A 25,818-nucleotide genomic window follows, 5' to 3' on the forward strand; every position below is an offset into this window, starting at 1 on the left:
AATATAGACAAGAGCCTACGACACAACGATAAATTGTGAGCCTCTTATCAAAGAGATCTTGGGTTCAAATTTATTTATGCTTAATAAAATAATAATTAATAACAATACATAATAAATAATCTTGACTTCAGCCTTTTATTGATCAAATATAAAAATACTTTTAAAATTGATCATTTACTTAAAATATTAAAATAATTATTAAATAGTTTATTTTCATTACATAAATCATATTATTATTTCTAGATAATTTTATCCACATCATAAACTTAAATCAAAGTAACTCTTAAAAGAATTTACAATCCCCTTCTTTTTATTCTGTCAAGTAATAATGTGGAACTCAACTTTATTTTAATAAATTAAAAAAGGTCTTTGATGATGGGTCAATAAATTTTAAAACACAAGTTCAATTTAAACAGACAAACAACGGTGGCAGGTAGATGGGTCCCACACGACACAGCTCACTCGAAGTCAATGCTTCGGGCAGGCCAGTGAAGCCGGGATCTATCTTTATACGGACAAAATCAAACATGTGTTTTGGCTTGAGGAAGCAACGCTAAAAAACTAGACGTGGACAATTATCTACTAGTCCGTCTCGTGAGAGCAAACCGCTTCACTATTATCGCTGTCGGAATCGTTACTCAAGTTCCTTCCGAGATTCTGAAATCTCTCCTTGCGCGCATCTCCACCGCACGTTAGTAATCTCTCCACTACTTTTCTCATAGAAGGCCGCTGGTTAGGCATTCTATTTGTGCAAACCAAACCCAAATGCAAGACACGCATCATTTGTTCTATGCAATTATTTCCCACCATGCGATCGTCAAACACTGCCTCTTGTCCGCCCATCAGAATTCTGTTGCGTATCCATTCCACGATGTCCCCGTCCTCTCCATACTCCGCCTCACCCGTAGCTTTCTTTCCGCTAACAAGCTCTAACATCACCACTCCGAAACTGTACACATCACTCTTCTCGTTCACCTTTGGCCTATTCGCATATTCTGCATCACGATTTTCAAAAAGATAATGAAAAGAAAGAGGACGATTTCCAAAATGAAATAAGAGAATTTCTGCACGAAAACTATATTATGTCGATCTGAAAGAGTGAGTTTTGATACCTGGGGCGATATATCCGTGTGACCCTACGTAACCAGACACCGTGAATTCATACCCCAGCTTGTTTAGCTCTTTGGACACCCCAAAATCTGAAATTTTAGCCCCAAAATTCTCGTCCAGCAAGATGTTACTGGATTTCACATCTCTGTGCAATAGCGGAGAGGAGAAATCATGATGCATATAACTCAGCCCACGGGCTACACCAAGAGCAATCTGATAACGGATCGGCCATTGGAGATTTACTTGGGATCTAGATCGATTTCCGTGTATGCAGTCGAACAAGCTGCCGTTGGGCATGAATTCGTACACCAACAGCGTGAAATCGGAGTCTTCACTTGAAATGGAACAGAGAAGCTTCAAGATGTTAGCATGCCTGATGAGACCCAATTTGTCCACCTCCACTTCCCCCATTTTAATCTCTACTTCGTGCAAACCTTTTCTCTTGCGATTTCTTCCTGATCTGCTCATGTTCCGGCGGTTCCGGATCTTCTTAACAGCTACCACTTGCCCGTTCTGTAGAATGACCTTGTAAACTTTTCCAGCGCCTCCAGAGCCAATCACGTTACTCTCTCTCAAGTTGCGAAGGATGAACGCCTCGTCCACATCTGTGGAATGGAATGGCGTCATCTTCCACGACTGCGTGTCTGGGTAACGCCGCTTCGAGGAGCGACACAGATAAATAAAGAGCGAGGTTACAAAGGCTAATATAACTAAAGATGGCACTAGAATGGTCGCTAACCTCTGCGGTGACATTTTACTTGACGAGGAGCACGAACGTAGCATCACATTCCGTCCTCCGCATAGCATCGGGTTGCCCACAAAACTGTCCTTGTAAGCTGGATTGTCTAAGCCATCAGGAATCCGCCCAGACAAATGATTGTTGGATACATTGAAAATATTCAGATTCATTCGTCCCAATTCGGCAGGAACGCCTCCAGAAAGCAGATTATTTGACAAATCAAGACTATTTACGTTGCTCAAAATACCAGGGATTTCTCCTGTTAGTCGATTGTAACCCAAATTGAGCTGATTGAGATTCTTCAGTGACATTATTTTCTCGGGAATTTCTTCGGAGAGAAGATTGTGGTCCAGCTTGAGAACATTCAGCAGACTTAAGGTTGCGAGCTCAGGTGGAATGGGGCCTGACAGGCTGTTGTTGCTTGCTTCAAATTCTTGAAGTTTCGTGAGCTGTCCAACTTCCGGAGGAATTGTTCTGTCGAAACAGTTATTGCTTATCTTCAATCGACTCAGATTCTTCGCTTGGCCAATCGCAGGATAAATCTTGCCTTGGAACTTATTGTTGTTTAGAAACAACCCCTTGAGTTTGACAGCACCCCATAGCCCCGCTGGAATCTCGCCGCTTAGCTGGTTGTCGCCGAGGTACAGATACTCTAGAGATTTACAATCTGCAAAGAAGGAAGGCAAAGTACCGTTGAAATTGTTGGAAGAGGCTGCGAAGCCATACAACACTCCTCCCCTGCACAAATTCTTCGGCAGGGGACCTTCCAATCCGCTTTGAGACACATCAGAGACAACGAAGTCGGAATATGTGCCCAAACTCTGGGGCAACCAACCGCTGAAGTTGTTGTAGTACAGCATCAAGTTGCTCAAGTGGGGCATCTTGCCGATCTGAGAAGGTATCTTTCCTGTAAACCGATTGTCCTGCAATTGAAGAAGTTTCAGATATGTGAGATTGCCAATTGCATTGGGAACTGTGCCTTCAAGCTGATTGTGGCCCAAATCCAAAATAGATAACCTTGTGAGCTGGTCAATGTTCTCCGGAATTCGTCCAGACAAGTTGTTTTTATAAAGAGAGAGTTGTGTCAGATTCGAGTGAGCCATAAAAGTGGTAGGAATGGTGCCCGAAAGATCATTTTCCGATAAATCCAAGATCTCCAACAGCGTTAAATTGCCCAAGAAAGTAGACGGAATGGAGCCACTGAAAGAATTACCTGAGATATTCAGGACTCTCAACTCACTCATTTCTGAGATATGACTTGGTAGCGTTCCAGTGAAGGTGTTAGTCGACAAATCGAGCTTTTGCAAACGCTTGCAATTTAGGAGGGCGTCTGGGGAAAGAAGAGTGAAAGCATTGGCCTGGAGAGTCAGTTCTGTCAGATTGGGAAGGCTGCAAATGGCAGAAGTCAAGTTGCCAGAAATCAACGCACCAGTGAGATCGACTGTGATAACTGTGCCGAACTCATCACAAGCAATTCCTTTCCAAGCGCATGGATTTTGGTGAGACTCATTCCAATTGCTCAAAGCATTATTGCTGTCTCTCCAATCTCCATTTCTGATATCAAGTAAAATTGCTCCGTCGGGGGAGAGGGAAGAGCAGTGGAGAAGCAAAAGGAAACAGGTTAGAACGAATGAAAAGAAGGCGAGCATTGGGTGGACCATGATCGTTGCAAATTTGAAGTATGATAAGATAAACGCTGGCTTTGTAGGTACAATGGAGAAAACCCTTCCTAAGCAGCCGAAAATATGCACCTGATACAAGGGAGAAGACCCTTGCCTAAACAGATGAAAATATGCCCCTATTTGACCATTACTTAAATTTATTAATTAATTTAATGTTCGCAGAACCACTGTTATATGATTTTTAATTTAATAGGTTTCGTGTTTCCGCTACCATCTCTTTATGACGTCGGTGCTGATATCAAATTGTAGAAACCAGAACACAAGCGTTGTACACTAGCCAAAATTTTTCAACGAATACAAATAAAGGAAGCTACCGAGCACGGCCTCTTTAGGATGCAATTTCTCCTTGGATGTTACGTGGTGCTGAAAAATGATGAAAATTAAGCTTTTCAGCTTTTTACTGCTGAAAAAGCGACGGAAGATGAGGAGACGTGAACGACCTGCAATGCTTTCGATCCTATTCGTTTAGTCCTGAACGACCTGCAATGCACGCGAGGTCAAGGATATCACAGGAGTCTCCAATTCGTTTAGTCCTGATTTGATATATTATATGTTTGAAGCTGCAACGATAGTGTTATTTATTAAATGATGTCACTATAGTGCTGATGTACAAAGTTTGCTTGTATAGTAAAATATCAGTAAGATAAGTTTTATCTTTATTATTTTTTCTTTTCTTGTACACATTGAATATATCATATTAGACTTGATATTAGACTTTTCCTTGGTTGAGATTCATACTATCTTTTCTAAAATTTACCTTCTTCATAAGCTTACTAGTCATCCTATTTCATCCACAACAAACTTCACAAGCTGTGTCCTCCAAAAGAATGGAAATATCAACAAGAGTGTCATTCACTAAGCACAAATTTTTGCATGAAGTATGAAACATTTGTGCAATGAAAATTGTAAATGCACTATATTTGGCCCTTCAAGTGGTGCACATGAATGTTGGAGCGAGTCATCATGAAGAGTACACAAACCTTACAATAAATATTGATAATACACATGATGGTGGCAAAAATGATAATTTTGTGGCATATTTTGGTATAAAATTTTAAAGTTTTATTTTTAATATTATACTTAGTCAAATTTAATTGGTAAATGTATTTTTTGAAATTGAATTTTATTAAATTTATATTTAACAAGATATTATTTTTAAAATAATTTAAATATATAATAGTTAATACAAAATAAGTAATATACCCAATTAATAATTTAATATTCTAATTTAGAAATTAACTTTTTAATCAAATATATTCCATTTGTGTAAATGCACAAGTCGAGAGAAGACGATACAATAACGTATTAAATAATGTATAATAATTAATACTAAAGATGAAAAAAAATTATTTATTTTATAGTAGAAATTATGCTAATATAACTCGAAATATGTTAATAATTTATTTTAAAACTGAAGTCATATTGGCAATTGTAGAAGCCCAATGGTCTGACCTCTTATATTTGTTAAGAGACTTTGCATACTCAAAGGTAGTGCTTCTTGTGCTTTTGTAATAGGGCTACAAATGGACGACAAAATTTTCATGACAATTTAGCATTGAACATAAATCCCACATTCCTCACTTAAGAGTAAAAAAGTTCTAGAAATGTTTGATTAGTATGGAATAGTCAATGCATCTTTCCATTGCTTAAATATAAAGCATGAATACTTGCACTCAAAGTTGATAACAAGTATATACTTGCAAGTGTTGAAAAAAAGTAGATAACTTGTTACTGTTGCTTCTATTTCAATCATCTTGCACCAATAATTATGATATTTGATATCAACAAACAATTTAACTTACAACTTTTTTCTTCTACGAAATCATCTTAGATGCCCACATTTCTTTAAACAAAAAAATAACTTTCCAAATATAAAAATTATATATTGAACTTAGTTAATGATTTGAACATACCCACTAAAGTTTGAGTGAAATCCCTACACTTTCATTCCATCATGGTGACCTAAAGGACCCACTAAATTTCTAGTAAAAGCCCCTACAACTACAATCCATCATGATGATCTCAAGTTAGGTTCCTCGAGCAGCTCAAGTTAGATTCCTTGAGCAGAGTTTTGTCACTTTTTAACATCTTCTATTACCAGTTCAATGGCATTTTTTATCATTCTCCAAATTGTGGAATTATAAGCTACAAGAGCACCCACATTCACAGTTATAGGTCTATCTTGATATTGTGCTAAGAAGAAGCATCCACAATATATATAAAAATCACATCTTACTTGTAGTTTTCATAGTTGTAGGTATATCTCCATATTATGCCAACATAGAAGGATATTCAATCAGATAAAAAACATAATTTACATGTAATTAGGCTGTGAATTGGTAGATTCAAATACAAAATGATAGTTTATTAACTAAAGATAATTGTGGTAACTTACTTTTTTGAATGATTAGATGGCCTCTTAAATTTTGGGAGGTTGAACATAAAGCTAAATTGCATAAAATCTTGTGTCTGACAATGCCAATCATGTGATAACACCATGAATACTAGATTATTTTAAGAAACCCATGTTATAGAAGCACATCCAAGCTATAGCAATATGTCTAAACCTATACACAAATTTCATCAATCCTTATTGTTAAAAGAAGGCCATGGACTATTGTTAAACACAAATAAATGCATACTTAAATCAAATTAATAGGAAAATAAAAAAAGTAAGCTCAGGAGAAAAAGTAACTAAAATAAAAATAAAATTTAAAGTACAAGCATATGTTATAAATATCATTTCCTAGGTATACAACAAATGAAAAATATGATTACTAAGTAATGTTAAAAAATAGTATAAATATTAAGGTTAATGATAGGAAGAATTATCGAATCCATTATAAAACTTTGCAAATAATGAAAATTGCATAGTTAGTATAAACCAGTATTAGAGTATCCTTAGTTTCCCATAAATTTCACACAATTATCTCTTATTGTGGGGTAAAATATATGCAACCATCCCATAAAAGCTTTAACAAAATGAGCATTGTAGGACACTATATATGAAGCTACAAACTTTCCTACTTGTCCTTCATAATAGGGTTAGTTGTTTTTGGAGGATGAGCAAGGAATTTTCCATTTCTTCATGTTTGTCACACTTGTTAAATTTTTATCCTTATGCTAATTTATCACACATTTGTTAAACTTTTATTCTTATACTCATTTATCACTACATGTTGTTGCATGCATTCTCTAAGAACAAATACAACTTTCTAACAACAATGAAAGGAGAACAAAAAAGAAATATACCTTTTCAGTTAGAGGGAAAAGTAAATAGTAGTTATAACAAAAGTGTCCAAACTCACGGCATAAGAAAAGTTGGGTAATGACTATAGGTACAAGGCATTATTCCTATGCTATCTGAGCCCATAAGACAATATATTTCTTAAGAAAATTAAGGAAAATGCTTTAATTTTAGAAAGGGCTTGTAGTGGCTATATGCAAAGAAAATAAGGGTACTCAATATTATATTGATCCATTTTATTTCTTTTGTAGAGAGAGAGGAATAAAAACATAATATTCTATCTTTAACTAATTGGGCAATGTTCTAGTCAAATACCATTTCATGCCCTACACAATAATTGACTCTAGATGATAACACACAAAGAGAAAATGTACCGTGCCTTTGTAAATACAAAAACATGTTAGAGCATTACCCCTACTTGAAGTTTTTTGCCTACACACATATCTAAAACTATGGTTATTGATTCATTTTATAGTCAACCACCACCCCATTTCATTTGATGGTTCACTACTTTAAAAAAATTAGATGCAATAACATATGCATTCATCGTACAATAGATCTAATACAATCTTTGAATTTTTTGAAATGTGGCATGTTTTCATTGATTCTCCTAGTGCAATGTAATAAAGGGGATTCTACTATCCCAAGTTTTGGAAAGTTACTTCTATCAAATGGAATAAAAATCCATTATGTTTTTTAGACATGCCAATAATTTATGAATTTTGCTAAAAAATCAAAAGATTTCGTCTCAACCAACACAACTTAAGATATTCTATGTACATCTATAACGACTATTATCTAATAAAAAAATCATACCAAAAAAAATACATGCAATCACTACTCAAACTATGCAAAACTCATTTTTGTTTCATGAATCATTTATTATGGGAACGCCCAACAATCTCTTCCACTACTTACAACACAATTCTCTTTCATAATTGCTCAAACTATTTTCATTGAATTTTTGTATTTCCCTTTAGACCCAACATGATTCCACTTTCAAATTCATGTTGCATTCATAAACATATATTGGTTTTTATCAAAATCCCCATGACAGCTCTCATAGGGAAGATTTATCCATAATTTCTCTAATGTAGCTCTAATACCAAATATGAAAATTAAAGTTAAAATATAGAATGCAAAGGGATGTTTCAATAAATTTGAATTTATTTTACAACGTAATGCTCATGACTTTATAAGTCTTTATTTATATGAATAACCATCTAGATGACTACAACTACCCGATTGACTAGGGAACTATATGTTTATTATTTTATTTAATCTAAACCTAAAACTAACATATTAATGAAATAATCCAATAGATTAGAAAGTTAGACTAGCCAAAATCATGAAAGTTGCAAAAATCACTTTGCTTTTATTGACATCTTTCTCAGAATTTTACTTTATTATTTCTTTCATGAACCTAATTTATCACTCCTACTACCTGAAAAAGTTTCCCAAAGGCCTTTAAATACACATACATGTATCAAGATACAAACCTACCCTCCAAACCTATTACATATCCTTTTGAGGCCTACTTCACCTATTATGACAATCTTTAACACCTTGATTAAAGTCATAAATATCTTCTATATCTTTGGAATGTGTTTTTATGAATCCAAGGCTACTGTTTAGATAAGGATAAAAACCATTTATTAAATTAAAATATGCTTTCTTCTAGTTTTGAAAAGTGTAAGCTTTTCATTATACTCTTTGTTCTTTGTTATTTATTCCAACGCAAATATTTTGTCAATCTTGAAAATCATCACTTTATCTTTAATAGAGCATGTTATTTCCTTAATAAAAACTTTGATGCCATACTACAACTATTGTTCTCTTTGAAATGATTTTCTTTTTCTTTTTCTTTTTTCAAAAATCATTGGTTGCAATACTATTTTCTCAAGATTTGGCATTTTTCTAAATAAAATATGTCATTAACTAATAGATTTACAGCTATCTCATGTAAGATTAGTATTTTCTTATTTAAAGTTTCATTTTCCTTGTCTTCAAAAAGTTTCAAGTACATCCACTAGAGCCTTTTGTAAGTTGTAGTCTCTTTTGCATATTGAGGTCAAGTCAAAATAACAACATACTATTTGGAACATGCTTGAAAACAACATACTTGGAATAGTTCAAACTTCTTGATTGTTTTTCCTCCTATCATTTATGTTTAAAAGATAATAGCTATGATACTCCATTTGTATTCAATTACATTAGAAAACATCTATAAACTTTATAAAAAGACTTAAGACTTGTTAGAAAGCCTATTTTTACACCCAGAAAATTTTTAAAAAAGGTAAAATATTCATGCATAGTTCATTTTGAGTGATCTCCATGACTTTCAACATTCTCTATGTCTTTTCTTTGTTGATGTGTTTTTCATATATCAGCATCGTCATTTTATTAGTCATCTTATATTATTATACTTCTTTTATCTTTTGGACTACAGGAAAACCATGAAGAATATGAGATGCTTCCTTCTTAACTAAATGTTTCTATGCTTCGGCTACAAAAGAAATATGAAGAAAATGAGAAGCTTCTTGTTCATTTCAAAAACATTATTCAGAAATTGTATCCAAATATACTCATTCTAGATGTGACATGTTGAAAGAATTAGAACTCTTAAAGTATTGGAAATTAAACATTACTTATGGTTTTCTTAATAAAACTATGTATTTAAGTCAAGGATCTTTTGTCCTAATGGACATGTAGCATGAAGGTGTCTTGGTCTATTTAAGTACTTCACCATGAGGCTATAGATTAAAGAGAAGTTATTATTATTATTCAATGGTGGTTATGGCATATCTGAGATACATTTTATTGATTGTGGTGGAGGAACTCCCACATCATTTTGTAAGAAAGAAAGCATTGTAATAAAATAATTAATACAATTTTTCTAGTTTGTTATGCTACTTTGTTGAGTGCCTGTAAGAAACAAAACATTGAAAATAATTACAGTTAATATTGTATTAATTTTTCTATAGGAAAAGAATATTAAGTCAAAATATTTATTTAAAAATGACTTAAGAGAGAATAGGTTGATTTAAACATGTATTGTCTCTCTAGAGAGAGTAATTATTAAAGAAATATTGACTCCAAAGAGAAAAATTTGAAATATATAATATTGTAACACATCCAATTAAAGACAATATTTTAGATGACACACATTTTTTTTTATTGTCTCTTAGTAAGAAAATTAATTAATTAATTATCTCAAAAATTGCCTTTAAGCCACACTCTATGTAGTAGTACACAAATAATAGTATTGAAAAGTAAAGCATACAACAATAAGATTTTATTTTCAAAAAAATCTTGGCTACTTGGGAAAACCTGAGTGGGGACAATATCCACAATAATGTAATAATCAAAAGGTTCTATGTTAGGAGTTTACATCGTGTTCAGAGTTATTATGTATACTTAGTAGATAATTTCTTGCAATAGGACTAAACCTTGTTCGAGGTTTCAACTGTGTTTAGTTGTAATAAAATAGAAGTTCACTTCTCTATAATGATTTTAAATTGATACAATGAGTAATATATAAAATCAAAAACTGATTGTACAGACATCTGAATATTAGATTAGTCCTTTGTGTTTCTCATATTTGTTTCTAGCTATATAAAAAATACACACATTTGATCATCATAGCATCATCCATAAAGATCCCATAATGCCCACATTACATTACCACACTTTGCATGTAAAAATTGATCCACATATACACCCCTTTCAAATACTTTTTCCAATCAATGATAATGATGAAAGATGTGATACATCCAAAACTATTTGTAAAAAATTGATAAAAGAGGGTTAATATCTAGGATTCCATATCTACATTTCCAAGTAATTGAAATGACAAGAAAATGCAATTCCTTAGGTGAAAATGCTCGAGCTCTATCACTTGTCATGTATAAATTACAGTATTGAACTATCTTCATATTTCTTAACCAAAATATGAATACTCATAAAAACATATTAGCTTCTTTTAATATAAAAAACTAGGAAAGCATACTGACACTTTATTTAGACATGATATTGACTATCTCCAAAATTATGGCCAATTCAACTTACTCCACTAAGCTTGTTGAACAAAACAAGTTGATTGCTTGTAGTTTTAATGCTAAACGCTTGACATTTTTTCATAACCAAAACCAAAAGTTGTTGTTCCTTCAAACAATCTTACCATATGAATATTTTTTTGTCAATGACAACACTCATACCCTTATACTTGGTCACTTGCCAACATGTTCTAATACCATGAATAAACTAGTATTATCTAAGAAATAAATTAGAAACACACCAATACAAAATGAGAGCTAGAGTTGAGTATCAAATAATGTATAAAAGGGGAATACATATAGGTTTTAGTTCTTTCATGAAATGATATTAAATCCTCAAACATGAGTAGTCACAAATAAAAAATAACAACCTATTAAATAGGATGAGGTGTCAAAATGGAACATACACCTCTCTAATAGACTCCAAAATGATTACAACTTGTGTAGGCAAGCGTCAAATAAGCATGGATGACTAAGTAGGATTAATAAGCCCAAGTATAATTAAATAAATACACTAACAATAAGAATAAAGGAATTACTTCTAATTTCTTTGATCAAGAATACAATTTTGAGTAGCTCAAGTTTGGAGTGGAGGATCTTCAGCTTAAAAATAAGATCCACAACACCATAGTTAGATTGTTGGTGAATTTTTTTGTTTCTATACCAAAATCTATTAACACTTTAATCTTGCCATCGAGAACAATTTATGCACTTGTTTTCATAAACAAGGGCTTCCTTGGAAGAACAATTGTTGAACCTCTCTGAACTTGCCTTCAAACTACCTCCCTTACCACTACCACTCTACATCCTATCCACCCTCAATCTTCAACATTATCTCTATTCAATAAATTTTGGAGACTGATGAAAATTTTTAGAAACATATATATATATATATCTCACTTTAGAGATTAAAAAATCAAAATAGAAATAATAAGATAGATAAAAATAGTCCACACGATTAGCACAATTGGCTTGAGGTTGTGGGTAGCTCCTCATGGTCTTGGTTTAGAAAGTGCTTCTATAATGTCCCATTCTTTTGGAGGAATTAATTATAAAGTTATCAATTAAAAAATATATATTACAAGGTAACTTTATAAATTAAATAAAAAAAATCTTCTAGAGGTTGCTGGAAGAAGCAGAGAAAAATTAAAAAAGGAGGCCGACCTATCAAGGAAAAAAGAATAAATAGGCATTGAGGGCTCATTGACTATCATCGAGATTTATTATTTCTTTTTGCTGATGTGTGTTGTGGAGCCTAGGGTTTCTGCAAGTAGTCACAATTGGCCATTGAGAACAAAAACTCTCAATTGGTACACAAGTTTGAGGGTGTTAAAGATCACCTAAATTATTGTAGTTGTGGGAAGGATATTTCAATCCTTTCACTTGTGCTTAATTTCTAGTTTGGAGTTTCAGTTGGAGTTGTACTTTCACCATATCATCTTCAGCATTCAGTCTCCACCGTTTGATCAATCTAGGTTCTTCATTTCAATCTGTAGTTGCAACAAGTTCTCAATTGTATATAGCCAGTTAGGGTTTCTTTGTAATGTGCTATGTCATAATGTTTTGGTGCTGAAATTTGCCATATCATTTATAAAAGTATTTGGTTTTCATTGAATGAATACATTGGCGCTATCTTTTATTTCAGCAATATATTTTAGTAGTGTATTAAATTTAGGGTTTTGTTTAGTGGCCTATTGGTACAGGTCATTACAGTGGTATTAGAGCGGTTTCCTACAAGCCTGATAGGGTTACCCAGCCACCATTTAATTTAGTTTACAAAAGAACCAACATAACTAAGAATATGGATGAGAGACATTCTCAAAGCCCATCTAGAAGTGTGCGAGATGATGAGACTTTACAGCAACAGGAGAGGCTTCTATAGTTAATAGAGGCAAGTACACAGGCAATGATGGTTATGATACAACATTTGATTGGGGAAAATAGGAGGAATAATCATGATAATGACCAAGATGACAGGAGCATAGTAGGATCACAACATAGGCTACGGTCTGGAACAACTGACAGATCCACATGTCCTACATTCAGAGAAGAAACTCTAGCATGCACACTTGATGCTATGGTAACAGATATTGTAGATGAACTCCAACAAGCGAGGAATGAGTGGGATTCATTACCAGAATATGTACAGGATGGATGGACATTTGACAGGTACCTGAACTATAGAGCTCCTAGGCAGAAGAAAGTAGATAAACACGGTGAGTTGCAACAGGTCACCAACAAGTTCATATTACCCACATTTGATGGTAGTGGAAAAATGACTGCTTGTGCTTGGATTCATAAGGTGGATACTTTCCTATCTTTGAAGATGATTACAAAATTTGAAGCACTCAAGTATGCCACTTTACACTTAGATGGGGCAACACATGATTGGTGGACACATGGCATGATCACATTGCAACACAATCAGGTAATCACTTATCAGGAGTTTGTGGATAGATTGAAAGAAAGGTTTGATAAAAAAAATCTTGAAGTTTATTTTTGGGAGTTAGCCCAGTTGAGACAGTCATGAGGCCTACAACAATTTATCAATGACTTCTAGAAGCTTGCAGTGATGGTGCCTAACATTTCAGAAAGGAGGCTAGTCATTTTATTCACAAAGGGATTAACTGAACCACTCAAGGGGTGGGTAAAGGCCTTTGATCCTCCTACATTACATGAAGCCATGAAGAAAGCCCACAGTATGGAACTTATAGCTCCAGCAAATCGGTTTAGTTCAAAGAGTTCTTCATCATTTAGAGATAACAAAGGGGAATTTAGCAAGGGTAAAGAGAAGGTTAGTGACTCAAAAGACAAGCTAGCTACACCTTGGGATAAGGAAACACTTAATGACCTGCATAGGAAGAAGCTATGCTTCTTTTGCAAAGGTCCCTATGAGTTTGGTCATGATTGTCCTATGAAGCCTAAGGGGAAGGCTAACCAAGTGATGTGGGCTTATTACGAAGGTTCAGATTCAGACATCTCAGAGCACCATGATGAGGATCTTAATGAGGCAGAGGGTGAACAAGAGGTAGATAGTGCTGAGAAAAAAGAGGGTCTAGAGATACATTTATAGGAGGCACATCTGTCTAGTATTAAGAGAGAGGGATCTTCCAGATTTTGGGGAGTCTTGGAAGGACAAAAGATTATTACTCTATTGGATATAGGTGCCACGCATAATTTCATTGATGCAAAATTTGTGGAGAGGCATGGACTCATTACTGAGGAGTTTGAGGGACTGAGACTTAAGGTAGCTGATGGATATACTCTTTGTTGTGATAGGATGGTGCAAGATCTACCTTTGTGCCTTAACAACTATGAGTTTAAGGTGGACTATCATGTGGTCAACATGGGTGACATGGACATAGTACTTGCAATGAAATGGCTACATTCTTTGAAGGAGGTTACTATGAGATTGGAGGATATGGAGATACAATTCGTGGTGGATGGCAGGACTCATGTGTTGAAGGCTATCTGTAATGGTGATGTCAGGACTATCTCATTTAGGCAGTTGGAGAGATTAGCCAAACATAATAATATAGAGTGGGTGGAAATATGTGCTTTGATGCATACCTAGGAGGGGCAACATAAGACTAAATATCATCCAGATATTCAAAAATTGAAAATCAAGTATGGGAAGGTATTCAGTGAAATTCCACCAGGCAGACCACCAGAGAGAGGTATTGAGCACATTATCGAGTTGGAGGAAGGTGTTAAGCCTATCATGATCACAACATACCGGCACCCAAAATGACTTAAAGATGAGATCGAGAGGACCATCAATAAGTTGCTAGCAATAGGACACATCAGACCAAGTAAGTCACCCTTTGCATCTTTTGTTGTTTTGGTAAAAAAGAAGGATGGTACTCTACAAATGTGTATTGATTACAAGGTGTTGAATAAGAGTAGTATAAAGAACAAGTATCCCATCTCATGCATTGATGAGCTGATAGACAAATTGCATGGGGCTTGTTATTTCACAAAAAATGATTTGAGATCAAGCTATCACCAGATCAAAGTTCGAGATCAGGATATTGAAAAAACTACTTTAAGATGTCATTACAGGCATTTCGAGTTTGTAGTCATGCCTTTTGGTTTGACTAATGCACCTGCCACTTTTCACTCCACTATGAACAAGGTCTTCCACCATCAATTGAGGAAATTTGTGCTAGTGTTCTTTGATGATATTTTGATCTATAGCAGGACATGGCAAGAACGTTTAGAGCACTTGGAGATAGTATTAAGCATTTTACAGAGCAAGTCTTTGTATGCCAAGGAGTCCAAATGTGATTTGGGGACGACCGAATTGTTGTATCTTGGACACATCATTAGTGCAAAAGGAGTGCAAATGGATCCTGAAAAGATCCGTGCTATTGTTGATTGGCCACCACCAGAGAACCTTACACAATTAAGAGGGTTCCTTGGTCTATATGGATTCTATCACGGGTTTGTTAGTGGCTACTCATGACATGCAGTGCCTATGACAGATTTGCTGAAGAAAGGGGCATTTGTGTGGACTCGGGAGGCATAGGAGTGTTTTATGCGGTTCAAGGAAATAATGACTACATGCCCAGTATTAGCATTACCTGATTTCACAAAGCCATTTGAGCTTCAATGTGATGCTTTTGGAGAGGGAGTTGGTGATGTAGTCATGCAGGACAAGCATCCGATAGCTTATGAGAGTAGGAAACTCAAAGGGGAAGAGAGATCATTTAGCATATATGATAAGTAGATGTTGGCCATCATGCATGCCTTGGCCAAATTCAGACAGTATCTCGTGGGTAGCAAATTTTGTATTAAAACTGATCATAATAGTTTGAAGCACTTTTTGGGATAGTGGGACCTGAATGATCGTTAGCATAGGTGGGTGAGTAAGTTACAGGCATATGATTTTGATATCACATATGTTAAGGGGACACAAAATATTGTTGTAGATGCTTTATCCCATAGGCCACACCTCACTTCTATGATTCAGATATCAAAGGATTGGTGACACTTGATTGTAGCAGAATATGCCAAAAACACGTGGGCCTTTGCTCTAGTGGAGGGGACAACAATCGACACCAGATACACTCTCATAGATGATTTGATCATTTACAAGAATAGGATTTACTTAGTCCCAGGATCGAAAGTGAAGCAGTTGATTTTGAGAGCATTCCATAATTCACCTACAGCAGGCCATCTTGGGTATTTCAAGACTTACAGGTTAGTATGGGAATGGTTCACTTGGAAGGGACTTAAGGCTAATGTTTTGTAGTATGTGTGTGAGTGTCATGTTTGCCAATAGAACAAACAAGAGCACACTTATCCAATAGGGATCCTACAACCACTTCCTATTCCTGATAGGAAGTGGGAGTGCATCTCTATGGATTTTATTACGGGCTTTCCCAAGGCCCACGGGTGCGATTGTATCTATGTGGTGGTGGATAGGCTGACAAAATATGCTCACTTCTTCCCTATCACTACTACATACTTAGAAACTCAAGTGGTAGAGGTCTTCTTCAGGGAGATTTTTAGATTACATGGTTTTCCTTGGAGCATTGCGAGTGACAGGGACAGCCGCTTCATGAGTCACTTTTGGCAGGAGATATTTCGGTTGTGTGGCACTGAGCTTACACCTAGTACTAGTTATCACCCATAGACTGATGGTCAAACAAAGATTGTAAACAAATGGGTGGAAGGGTATTTGAGGAATTATGTGGTAGATCAATAGTGAGCTTGGGTTAGATGGATATATCTCTGTGAGTATTGTTACAATACTACATATTATATGACTATACAAATGACACCCTTCATGGCACTTTACAGTTATGAGGCACCTAGTTTCTTAGATTTGTTGTTGGGAGACAGTCAAGTACCTTGTGCAGATGAACTATTATAGGAAAGTAATGATATAGTTGTTATTCTCAGAGACAACATTGGTAGAGCTCAGAACTAGCAAAAATAGTATGCAGACAAGAAGAGGATTGAGCATAGTTTTGAGGTAAATGATATGGTTTACCTCATGTTGCAGCCATATAAGCAGTCCACTCTCAAGAAGAGTGGTGCAGAGAAACTCAAGCCATGCTATTATGGACCATTCAAGATCATCAAATGAGTTGGTGAGGTGGCTTATGAGTTGGAGCTTCCCTCAGATAGTAGAGTGCACAATGTGTTTCATGTATCACGTCTCAAAAAGGCGTTGGGTCAGAATGTGATGCCTTCTGCAGTATTACCTCCCTTGGATGATGAGGGGAAATTGATCTTAGTGCCATAATCCATTCTAGATAATAGAGAGAAGCAGCTTCGTAGGAGAGTAATAAGAGAGTATCTAGTTAAGTGAAAAGGTTTACCTATTGAAGATGCTACTTGGGAGGGAGAAGTGATTTTGTAGCATCCAGCATTAATATTTCTTGAGGCGAAGCAATTTTAGAAGGGGCGGACCTGTAATGTCCCATTCTTTTGGAGGAATTAATTATAAAGTTATCAATTAAAAAATATATATTACAAGGTAACTTTATAAATTAAATTAAAAAAATCTTCTAAAGGTTGCTGGAAGAAGCAGAGAAAAATTAAAAAGGGAGACCGACCTATCAAGGAAAAAAAAAAAAAAAGGCATTGAGGGCTCATTGCCTATTATTGAGATTTATTATTTCTTTTTGCTAATGTGCATTGTGGAGCCTAGGGTTTCTGCAAGTAGTCACAATTGGCCATTGAGAATGAAAACTCTCAATTGGTACGCAATTTTGAGGGTGTGAAAGATCACCTGAATTATTGCAGCTGTGGGAAGGATATTTCAATCCTTTCACTTGTGCTTAATTTTTGGTTTGGAGTTTCAGTTAGAGTTGCACTTTCACCATATCATCTTCAGCATTCAATCTACACCATTTGATCAATCTTGGTTCTTCATTTCAATCTGTAGTTGTAACAAGTTCTCAATTGTATACAGCTAGTAAGGGTTTCTTTGTAATGTTCTTTGTCATAATGTTTTGGTGCTGAAATTTGCCATATCATTTGTAAAAAATTTTGGTTTTCATTGAATGAATACATTGGCACTATCTTTTATTTTAGTAATATATTTTAGTAGTGTATTAAATTTAGGGTTTTGTTTAGTGGCCTATTGGAACGGGTCATTACTCCAAAAAAATGGGACATTACAGCTTCTCAGTTAAAAATTTGGGATGACTCGCAAGTGGATGATCTCACCTTTTACATAGGTTGCTGGTTGCTGGACAAGGCCGTGGAGATACCTCCTTGTATAAAAAATAATAAAAAATATATGAAAAATAGAAATAAAAATAAAATTATGACATTATTCAAGTTCTATCTATAACAATTGTCTCAAAACACTTAACTTTGTCATATTGAGAGTGAGTGGCAAAGATTCCAGTTGTTCAAAGCCTCAAGATCATATTCCAAGTTTTGTCAATGACACTGGCGAGTATGTCCATAACTAATGCTATGATGCAAAACCAGATCTCCATGCAATTTTGTAATGACTAACTCTTACAACATGATGCTAAAACATCCAAAACACAAAAAAAATGCGGAAGATCACGATACACATCAACAATGGAGTTGAAAAGTCAAGATACTTCATTGAGACAACTGATAAAGATTACAAAGTTTGTTACAAAATCCAAATACAATGTTGTTTTGATATATATAATGCTCATAAGATAACCCTTACAAGTCTTCATTACATCCATTCCTTGAAAATGTCGACTTAAATGTGTATGGTACATAGGTGTAATTCTAGAATACATATAAATCATGAAGAAAGAAATAGTGATCATCCAATAGGCATTTATAGCTTCCAAGTGTTTGCTGCCCCACTTCTGATTGTTTTGATCCTTAGCTGACAAACAACTTCTATCTACTATTTGAAACGGGGGTATGGCCCAGGCGCTTTTACCTCCCCAACCACGGAGTAATACTCCCTTGGGGTTCTTCCTGACAATGAAGAACTCCCCAACCCTAACACAAGAAGGTTAGCTTCCTAGAACAAGACAGATTGGATGGATCAAGTGTAGCTGTGAAACTTACTATAGACATCCATGTGCTAAGTAGCCTAATCACAGATATATGGCAGGGAAATAAAATAACATTCTACAGATCAACACATATGCAAAAAGTAAAGAGAACATATTTTACCATATGTACAATTCAACATATCTACCCATACGCAATTTCAGAATTAACAATATTTCAACTAAAATATTAAAAGATGGCTTGGCCAAGCAATAATTCACCAACATGATGCATGGAGAGTCAAAACATAATGAATCCTACCATGCAACACTCGACAGGTTGAGAGAAGCAAAACAAACTGTATCCACCCTTACTCTCCCAATGCCATATACACCCATCCATAAGGAAATAAAACTCACTCAAGACAACTCACAGGCAATTTGAGATTTATCTTAGCAAAAATGGTCTAACTATAATACCTTAGAAATCAAAAGAATGGGATAATTCCACCCAACATGGCACAATTTAGTAGCATTATCAAGAACAAGATTCTTAACAATCTACTTTTCTGGTTCAATTTGTTATTAATACACTAAGAGTAGCCTAGTGTTTAAGATCTCTACTCCATTTACCATTATGAAATAATAGTAAAAGAGTTAAGTTACAGCATAATAGAACAATAAGGTTTTAATGAGTGGTTCAATACTAATATGTTGTTTCATTTTAGATTGATCATGCCTGTTCAATCTCGTTCAATCTATTTATTTAACCTCAAAAGATTATAGAGGTTACTTAATCACATATGGCTGAATTTTCAGTGAAGTACGAAATAAAATAAAATTTAAAATTTAAAACAACTGTTGTTTGGATTTACTTATTATTTGAGTTCCAACAATTATCTAGTTGTTTGAATTTTCCATAAACAATGAGTTTTAGACCTTCTTTATACTACTATTCAGATTTACTTATTATTTGAGTTCCAACAGTTATCCAGTTGTTTGAAGTTTCCATAAACAATGAGTTTTAGACCTTCTTTATATTGCTGTTCAGATTTACTTATTATTTGAGTTCCAATAGTTATTGAGTTGCATTAGCATTTACAGACAAAATTTAACACTCAATTTACGTCTATTTAAAAATTTGTAACAGTGCCATTGAAATATTTAAGTGACCCTATGAAGGAAAGTTTTTTTTGTTTTGTTTTGTTTCTCAACATCACAATAATTTCTTCACACTGGAATCCATACATAACTCAACAATAGTAATCAAACAGGTTTGTTGCTGAACTAGCACCCTAAGTGGTTTCATAGCATCTTATATTAATATGAATGTTGGGCAAGGAACAATATCAAAGAATAGAGGAAGGTTAGCGTCTAGCTTTGCAAAATTAGGGAAAATAAATGCACCCAACAATTTCTTTTGATGTCGTGAAGGAGAATACGAAATAGCATGCATTAATATAGAAACCCCAAGAAATTTTTTTAGAACAACTCTGAATTCTTCAAAGGTAACCTATAGCCAAATATGTTCTAAAAACAAAAAAGGTTGGGGTTGAATTAATAACCTAAAAATGGAGGAGAAAACTTGCACATTTTAGCAAAAATACCAAGCACTTTTACAACAAGAAAAAGAGAAAAAAGAAAAGCTGATAAAATGTGTTTCAACGAACAGTCTCTGCAGATTACTGACCAGGGAAAAAAAGATTTAACACTATTAACTTATCCTCACATCTATTTTGTCCAACATTCTTGATCAAGACCTAAACAAATTTCATTAAATATACTTATTTCATGGCTTTCTTTGAACATCAAATATTAAATATGGAACATGTTACTACAAGCAAGTAGATAGAAAAACATAGTCAAAGGAACCTGAGAATGTTGTGCTTCCAAGACGTTGAAGTTACGTTCAACTCCTCCTACTGTTGTTGATGCCCTTCTTCCCACCAATTTCAGTGGCCATTCCCTCTTGTGCCTCTAGCCCATTTTTTTCCTTTTCCCTGGCAATCCCCCTTTTTTTTAACCTTCTCCTTCCTCCATTTGTACTTCCTCAATGGCTTCCGTTATTCTCCTACCTACCCCTGCTTTCTAGCCACAATCGTTGCTTCCACCATTATTTGCCATCAATTTTCCTTGAATGCCCTCCATCGTGATTGTAACTATTCCTGGATAAAATGGTTAATCAAATTATTCTACCTCTTATCTTTTCTTTTATTTTTCCGTATGTCTTACCCTTTTTCAAAAATAAAATAGTTTAAATTATTTGCACAAGTATTTAAACATATATATAAAAGAAATAAAAGAACTTAAATTTTAAATAAATGAAATTGATCTTACACATTTCATATTCATTCTTTTCGAAATAGAATAAGATGAAAGTATTATCTATTCACACATATGCTCATCACATTTAGCCGGATCAAGTATCATTATCAAAAAAAATAAACAAAAGATTAAACATATCATGATCTAAAACCATTAATATACTCTAAGTGGTGTGTGTAAGTTGCAAGGATTATCTATCTATCCCCTTCCGAGAGGCTAACTCTCTCTACCTCAACCACACCCTCGCCTTCGACACCTATAGACACTCAAACACTCGCTAACATAAGGAGTCAGTATCCGTCAGTCGTTAATTAAACATCATATACGAACATCATAATTATAATGCATACACATACATTAAAGTATGAACTTAAATCACGTCTACATAATATCATAAACATATTCATAAAACAACTTAACTATTCATTTAACATAACTTAAAAAAAGAAAAACATTTAATAGCATTAATTCCCCAATTAGTTAACATATCAAATGACAAGATTAATCTAATTCAAGAATTATTCTGACAAGTTTAAAATAGTTGATTTAGTCAAAATAACAAGATTGCCACTTAATCGCCACACAGGTGCAAACAAAGAGTCATATGACAGTCGTGAAGTTTGCTCCTTCAATCAGTTGTTTAGACAGTTATTTAATTAGTTTACTATCAGTTAATTGCTTGACTCTCCCAATTAGTTTAGTTGCTTGACTCTCCCAATTAGTTTGCGCATTTACAAATGCGGGATAATATATTGGTTGCTCTGGTTAGCTCCGTAAAAACTGGTAGTTTTAATACCATTCAATCATTGCAAACTAGATTAACATTAAGTGAATAAAATAAAACTGCTTTAAGTAGCAGCGAACTCCAGTTATTTCCTATGTATATTTTGGGCTGCGAATGCTTTTAAAATCCAAGAGTTTGTGTTTTTAAGAGCGGCAGCAATAAGACAGTCTGCACCTGATTTTCAGTTATAAAATACAGAGCATTCCGTACTTGTGAACTCTGCCATTGCTTGCTGTTATATTCTTATCTGCTAGTTCAGAGGACATGGCTGCTTCTTTCAGAAACCTACACTCACTTTAGGGAACTTCTTAAATGCTACGGCTCGTTCGTTTTGTAGAGTTGCCTCATGAGCTTTTCCAGCGCCTCTAGAACCAATCGCGTTATTCTCCCTCAAGTTGCCAAAGATGTATGCCTCCTCCGCCTCTGTGGAATGGAACGGCGTCTTCTTGCACCATTGTCCATCTGCCTTGCTTGGCTTCGAGGAGCGACAAAAATATATGCAGCTCAAGATCAGCATGGTTACTATAAATAAAGATAACACCACAATGGTCGCTAAGCTCTGAGGTGACATTTTGCTGGAAGAGGAACACGAAGGTAGCATCACATTCCGGCCTCCGCATAGCATCGGGTTACCCACGAAGCTCTCCTTGTAAGCCGGGTTGTCTAAGCCATCGGGAATGCGCCCAGACAAGTGATTGTTTGAAACATTGAAAACATTCATATCCAGTCCTTCCAATTCGGGAGGAACCCATCCAGAAAGCAAATTGTTTGACAAATCAAGACTAAATATGTTACTAAAAGATCTAGGGATTTCGCCCGTAAGTCGATTGTAACCTAAATTGAGCTGATTGAGATTCTTCAGCGATGTTATTTCCTTGGGAATTTCCTCTGACAGAAAATTATGGTCGAGGTTAAGAATACTAACCAGACTTAAGTTTGCGAGCTCACGTGGAATTGGCCCTGATAACCTGTTGTTGCTAGCTTCAAAAACTTGAAGTTTTGTAAGACGCCCAACTTCTGAAGGAATTGTTCCTTCGATCCGATTGTTACTAATCCTCAATCTTGTCAGATTCTTCGCCTGGCCAATAGAAGCTGAGATCTTGCCTTGGAACTTACTGTTGTTTAGAAACATTCCCTTGAGTTTGGCAGCACCCCATAACCCCGCTGGAATCTCACCGCTCAGCTGGTTGTCGTCGAGGTACAGATACTCCAGAGATTTGCAGTCTGCAAAGAAGGAAGGCAATGTACCGTTGAATTTGTTGGAAGAGGCTGCGAAGCCATACAACACTCCTCCCCTGCACAGATTCCTCGGAAGAGGTCCTTCCAGTCCACTTTGAGACACATCAGAGACAACAACATCGGAATATGAGCCCAAACTCTGGGGCAACCAGCCACTGAAGTTGTTTTTGTAGAGCATCAAGTTACTCAACTGAGGCAACTTCCCGATCTGAGAAGGTATCTCTCCGGTAAGCCGATTGTCTTGCAATTGAAGAAGACTCAGATATGTGAGATTGCCAATTGCATCGGGAACTCTGCCTTTCAGCTCATTGTGACCCAAATCCAAAGTGGATAACATTCGCAGCTGGCCAATGTTTGCCGGAATTCGTCCAGACAACTTATTTTTATAAAGAGAGAGTTCTGTCAAATTTGACAGACACATCAAACTGGTAGGAATACTTCCTGAAAGATCATTTTCCGCCAGATCCAAGATCTCCAGCAGCGTTAAATTGCCCAAGAAAGCAGGTGGAATGGAGCCGCTAAAAGCATTATATGAAAAATTCAGGACTCTCAACTCACTCATCTTGGAGATAAGAGTTGGGAGTGTTCCAGTGAAGCCGTTGCTGGACAAATCGAGCACTTGCAAACGCTTGCAATTGAAGAGGGCGTCTGGGGAAAGAGCAGTGAAAGCATTACTCTGAAGAGTCAATTGTGTGAGATTGGGAAGGCTGCAAATTGCAGGAGTCAAGTTGCCTGAAATCATCGCACCGGTGAGATCAACAGTGGTAACTCTGTCGAGCTCATCACACGCAATTCCTTTCCAAGCGCATGGGGTTTGGTGGAACTCGTTCCAGTTGCTCAAAGCATTACTGCTGGCTCTCCAATCTGCCCTTTTGATATTAATCAAAATTAATCCGTCATGTCAGAGGGAAGCTCAGTCTTGAAGCAGAAGGAAATTGCCGAGAATGAATTAAAAGAAAGCGAGAGTTGGGTGGACCATGATTGCTGCACTATGATATGCAAATTCAAATTATGCTAAGAAAACGCTGGCTTTGTAGACACAATGGCATAGAGCTTCCAGATTTCCATTAGATTCTATCCGTCGCGTCAGCGATGATGTCAACTTGAAAAACCAGAAAATATCGAGTGGTGTGAACCAGCCCAATTTGGTCAACAAATATGGGAAACTTCTTAGGTAGTGCGGGCTGCGTAGGATTCCATTTCTACGTTGATATAATTGCGCTTTGTAGGTTCCGATGTTACGTGGTATGGAAAAGCGACGAAAGATGCGGAGACGTGAACGACCCGCAATGCATTTGATCATTTACATTTGGAAGTCGTGAATGCGCGTCAATGCACACTTGCAGAACAAAAATATATGAATTAAGTCTACGAATTAAATCATGTACTAAGAGAGGAATGTGTTAAGGGACGTATTAATAGTTGAGGGTTCTTTTGGTAGCTGGAATTAGAATGGAATTGGTATTAAGAATTCTAAAAAAATTCTAATCTATTGTTTGGGTCTGCATAATTGAAATTGAAATTGGGAAAAAGTAGAATTCGGTATCTGCACTTATCTAAATTCTTCCGTCTTTCTTTTAACTTTTTCTTGATTTTTTAATTTGCAATGAACATTGACATTTTTGGCATATGCGGAGTTGGAAGCATCATAAATAGGTCCTTGAAAAAATTGGAGATAAGGATTGCCTTTCTCACTATAACTTTTATACTCATTTTTTGAACCATAAATTCGTATTTTGAACCAAACAGGCTTGGAATAACAAATTCCAAATATCAAATATTTTTAAGTTTGAACCAAATAGTCCCAAAACAAATTTTAGAAACCGTAATCTAAATTTCAAGTTCGAAAATTCCAAATCAAAGATTTCAATATCCAATTTCTAAATCATATTCCAGCAACCAAATGGACCCTGAGCTGTGTAAGTGATATGAAGAAGGTGCAAGGGATATGTCGATAGGTTGTAGATGTTAAAAGAAAAGAAACAAAGTAGGAAACCAACACTCGTATTTGAACAACAATGGATGGAAATTAACTTTAATCTTACACAAAGAAAGTATAGTTGGGCACATGTCATCAAATTTAAATAGTTAAATACTACATACATTGTTGATAAGTAGGAGATATTTTCCACAACAAGTCAAATTGTAATATTGCTATCAGGATTTAACTGTGCAAGTTTTGAGTCAAACTCATTGACCCATATATCATGAGTAGTGATTCACACTTTAATCCATCTCTCATGAGAACAAATGGAACACTTAGCACTCATTGGATCTAGGTGATGCTCACAAAGGTGAAGCATCAGGGCTTCTCGGGAGATCACCCATCCTAGTATTACTCCAACTTGAGTGCACTTAACTATAGAGTTCCCTCCATGGTTAAACCCACTCTGCATACAACCTCATTTGAAAACCCTTCACCAAGTGTCGTGCCTTATGAACCACTCATTAGAAAGCCACTTATGCTCATCAAGTGATAAGTAGGAGATATTTTCCACACCAAGTCAAATTGTGATATTGCTATCAGGATTTAACTATGTAGCTTTTGAGTCAAACTCATTGACCCATATATCATGAGTAGTGATTCACACACTAATCCATCTCTCGTGAGAGCAAATGGAACACTTAGAACTCATTGGATCTAGGTGATGCTCAGAGAATTTTATCTATTATACTTTTTAAACTACACAT

The 25,818-nt window shown here is 35.4% G+C and overlaps 1 protein-coding gene and 1 pseudogene across 2 annotated transcripts; one reads left to right on the forward strand and one right to left on the reverse strand.

The window, feature by feature from the left end:
• Positions 1-25,818, forward strand: part of LOC149538356 (uncharacterized) — a 194,216-nt pseudogene that overhangs the window by 16,682 nt on the left and 151,716 nt on the right.
• Positions 327-3,611, reverse strand: LOC149538357 (receptor-like protein kinase HSL1). Of its 2 annotated transcripts, XM_089799703.1 has the most exons (3): positions 2,867-2,986; positions 1,113-2,772; positions 327-995 (listed from the first exon to the last, which is right to left on the reverse strand). In XM_089799703.1, the coding sequence occupies exons 2-3, from the start codon at positions 2,728-2,730 to the stop codon at positions 583-585; spliced, it is 2,031 nt and encodes a 676-aa protein (XP_089655829.1). In that variant the 5' UTR covers positions 2,731-2,772; positions 2,867-2,986; the 3' UTR covers positions 327-582. The 2 variants fall into 2 exon arrangements, with proteins under 2 accessions (XP_089655829.1, XP_089655828.1); XM_089799702.1 differs by having other exon boundaries at positions 1,113-3,611.

This window comes from Cupressus sempervirens, chromosome 9, assembly GCF_028749045.1.
Source record: "Cupressus sempervirens isolate cs-2001-9-10 chromosome 9, ASM2874904v1, whole genome shotgun sequence".
Taxonomy (NCBI): Eukaryota; Viridiplantae; Streptophyta; class Pinopsida; order Cupressales; family Cupressaceae; genus Cupressus; species Cupressus sempervirens.

Excerpts from the sequence above, each read along its gene's own strand:
- LOC149538357 (XM_089799702.1), bottom strand. The coding sequence starts at position 3,510 with ATGGTCCACCCAATGCTCGCCTTCTTTTCATTCGTTCTAACCTGTTTC. Across the intron at positions 996-1,112 it reads ACACGGATATATCGCCCCAG|AATATGCGAATAGGCCAAAG; the intron begins GTATCAAAACTC and ends ATCGTGATGCAG.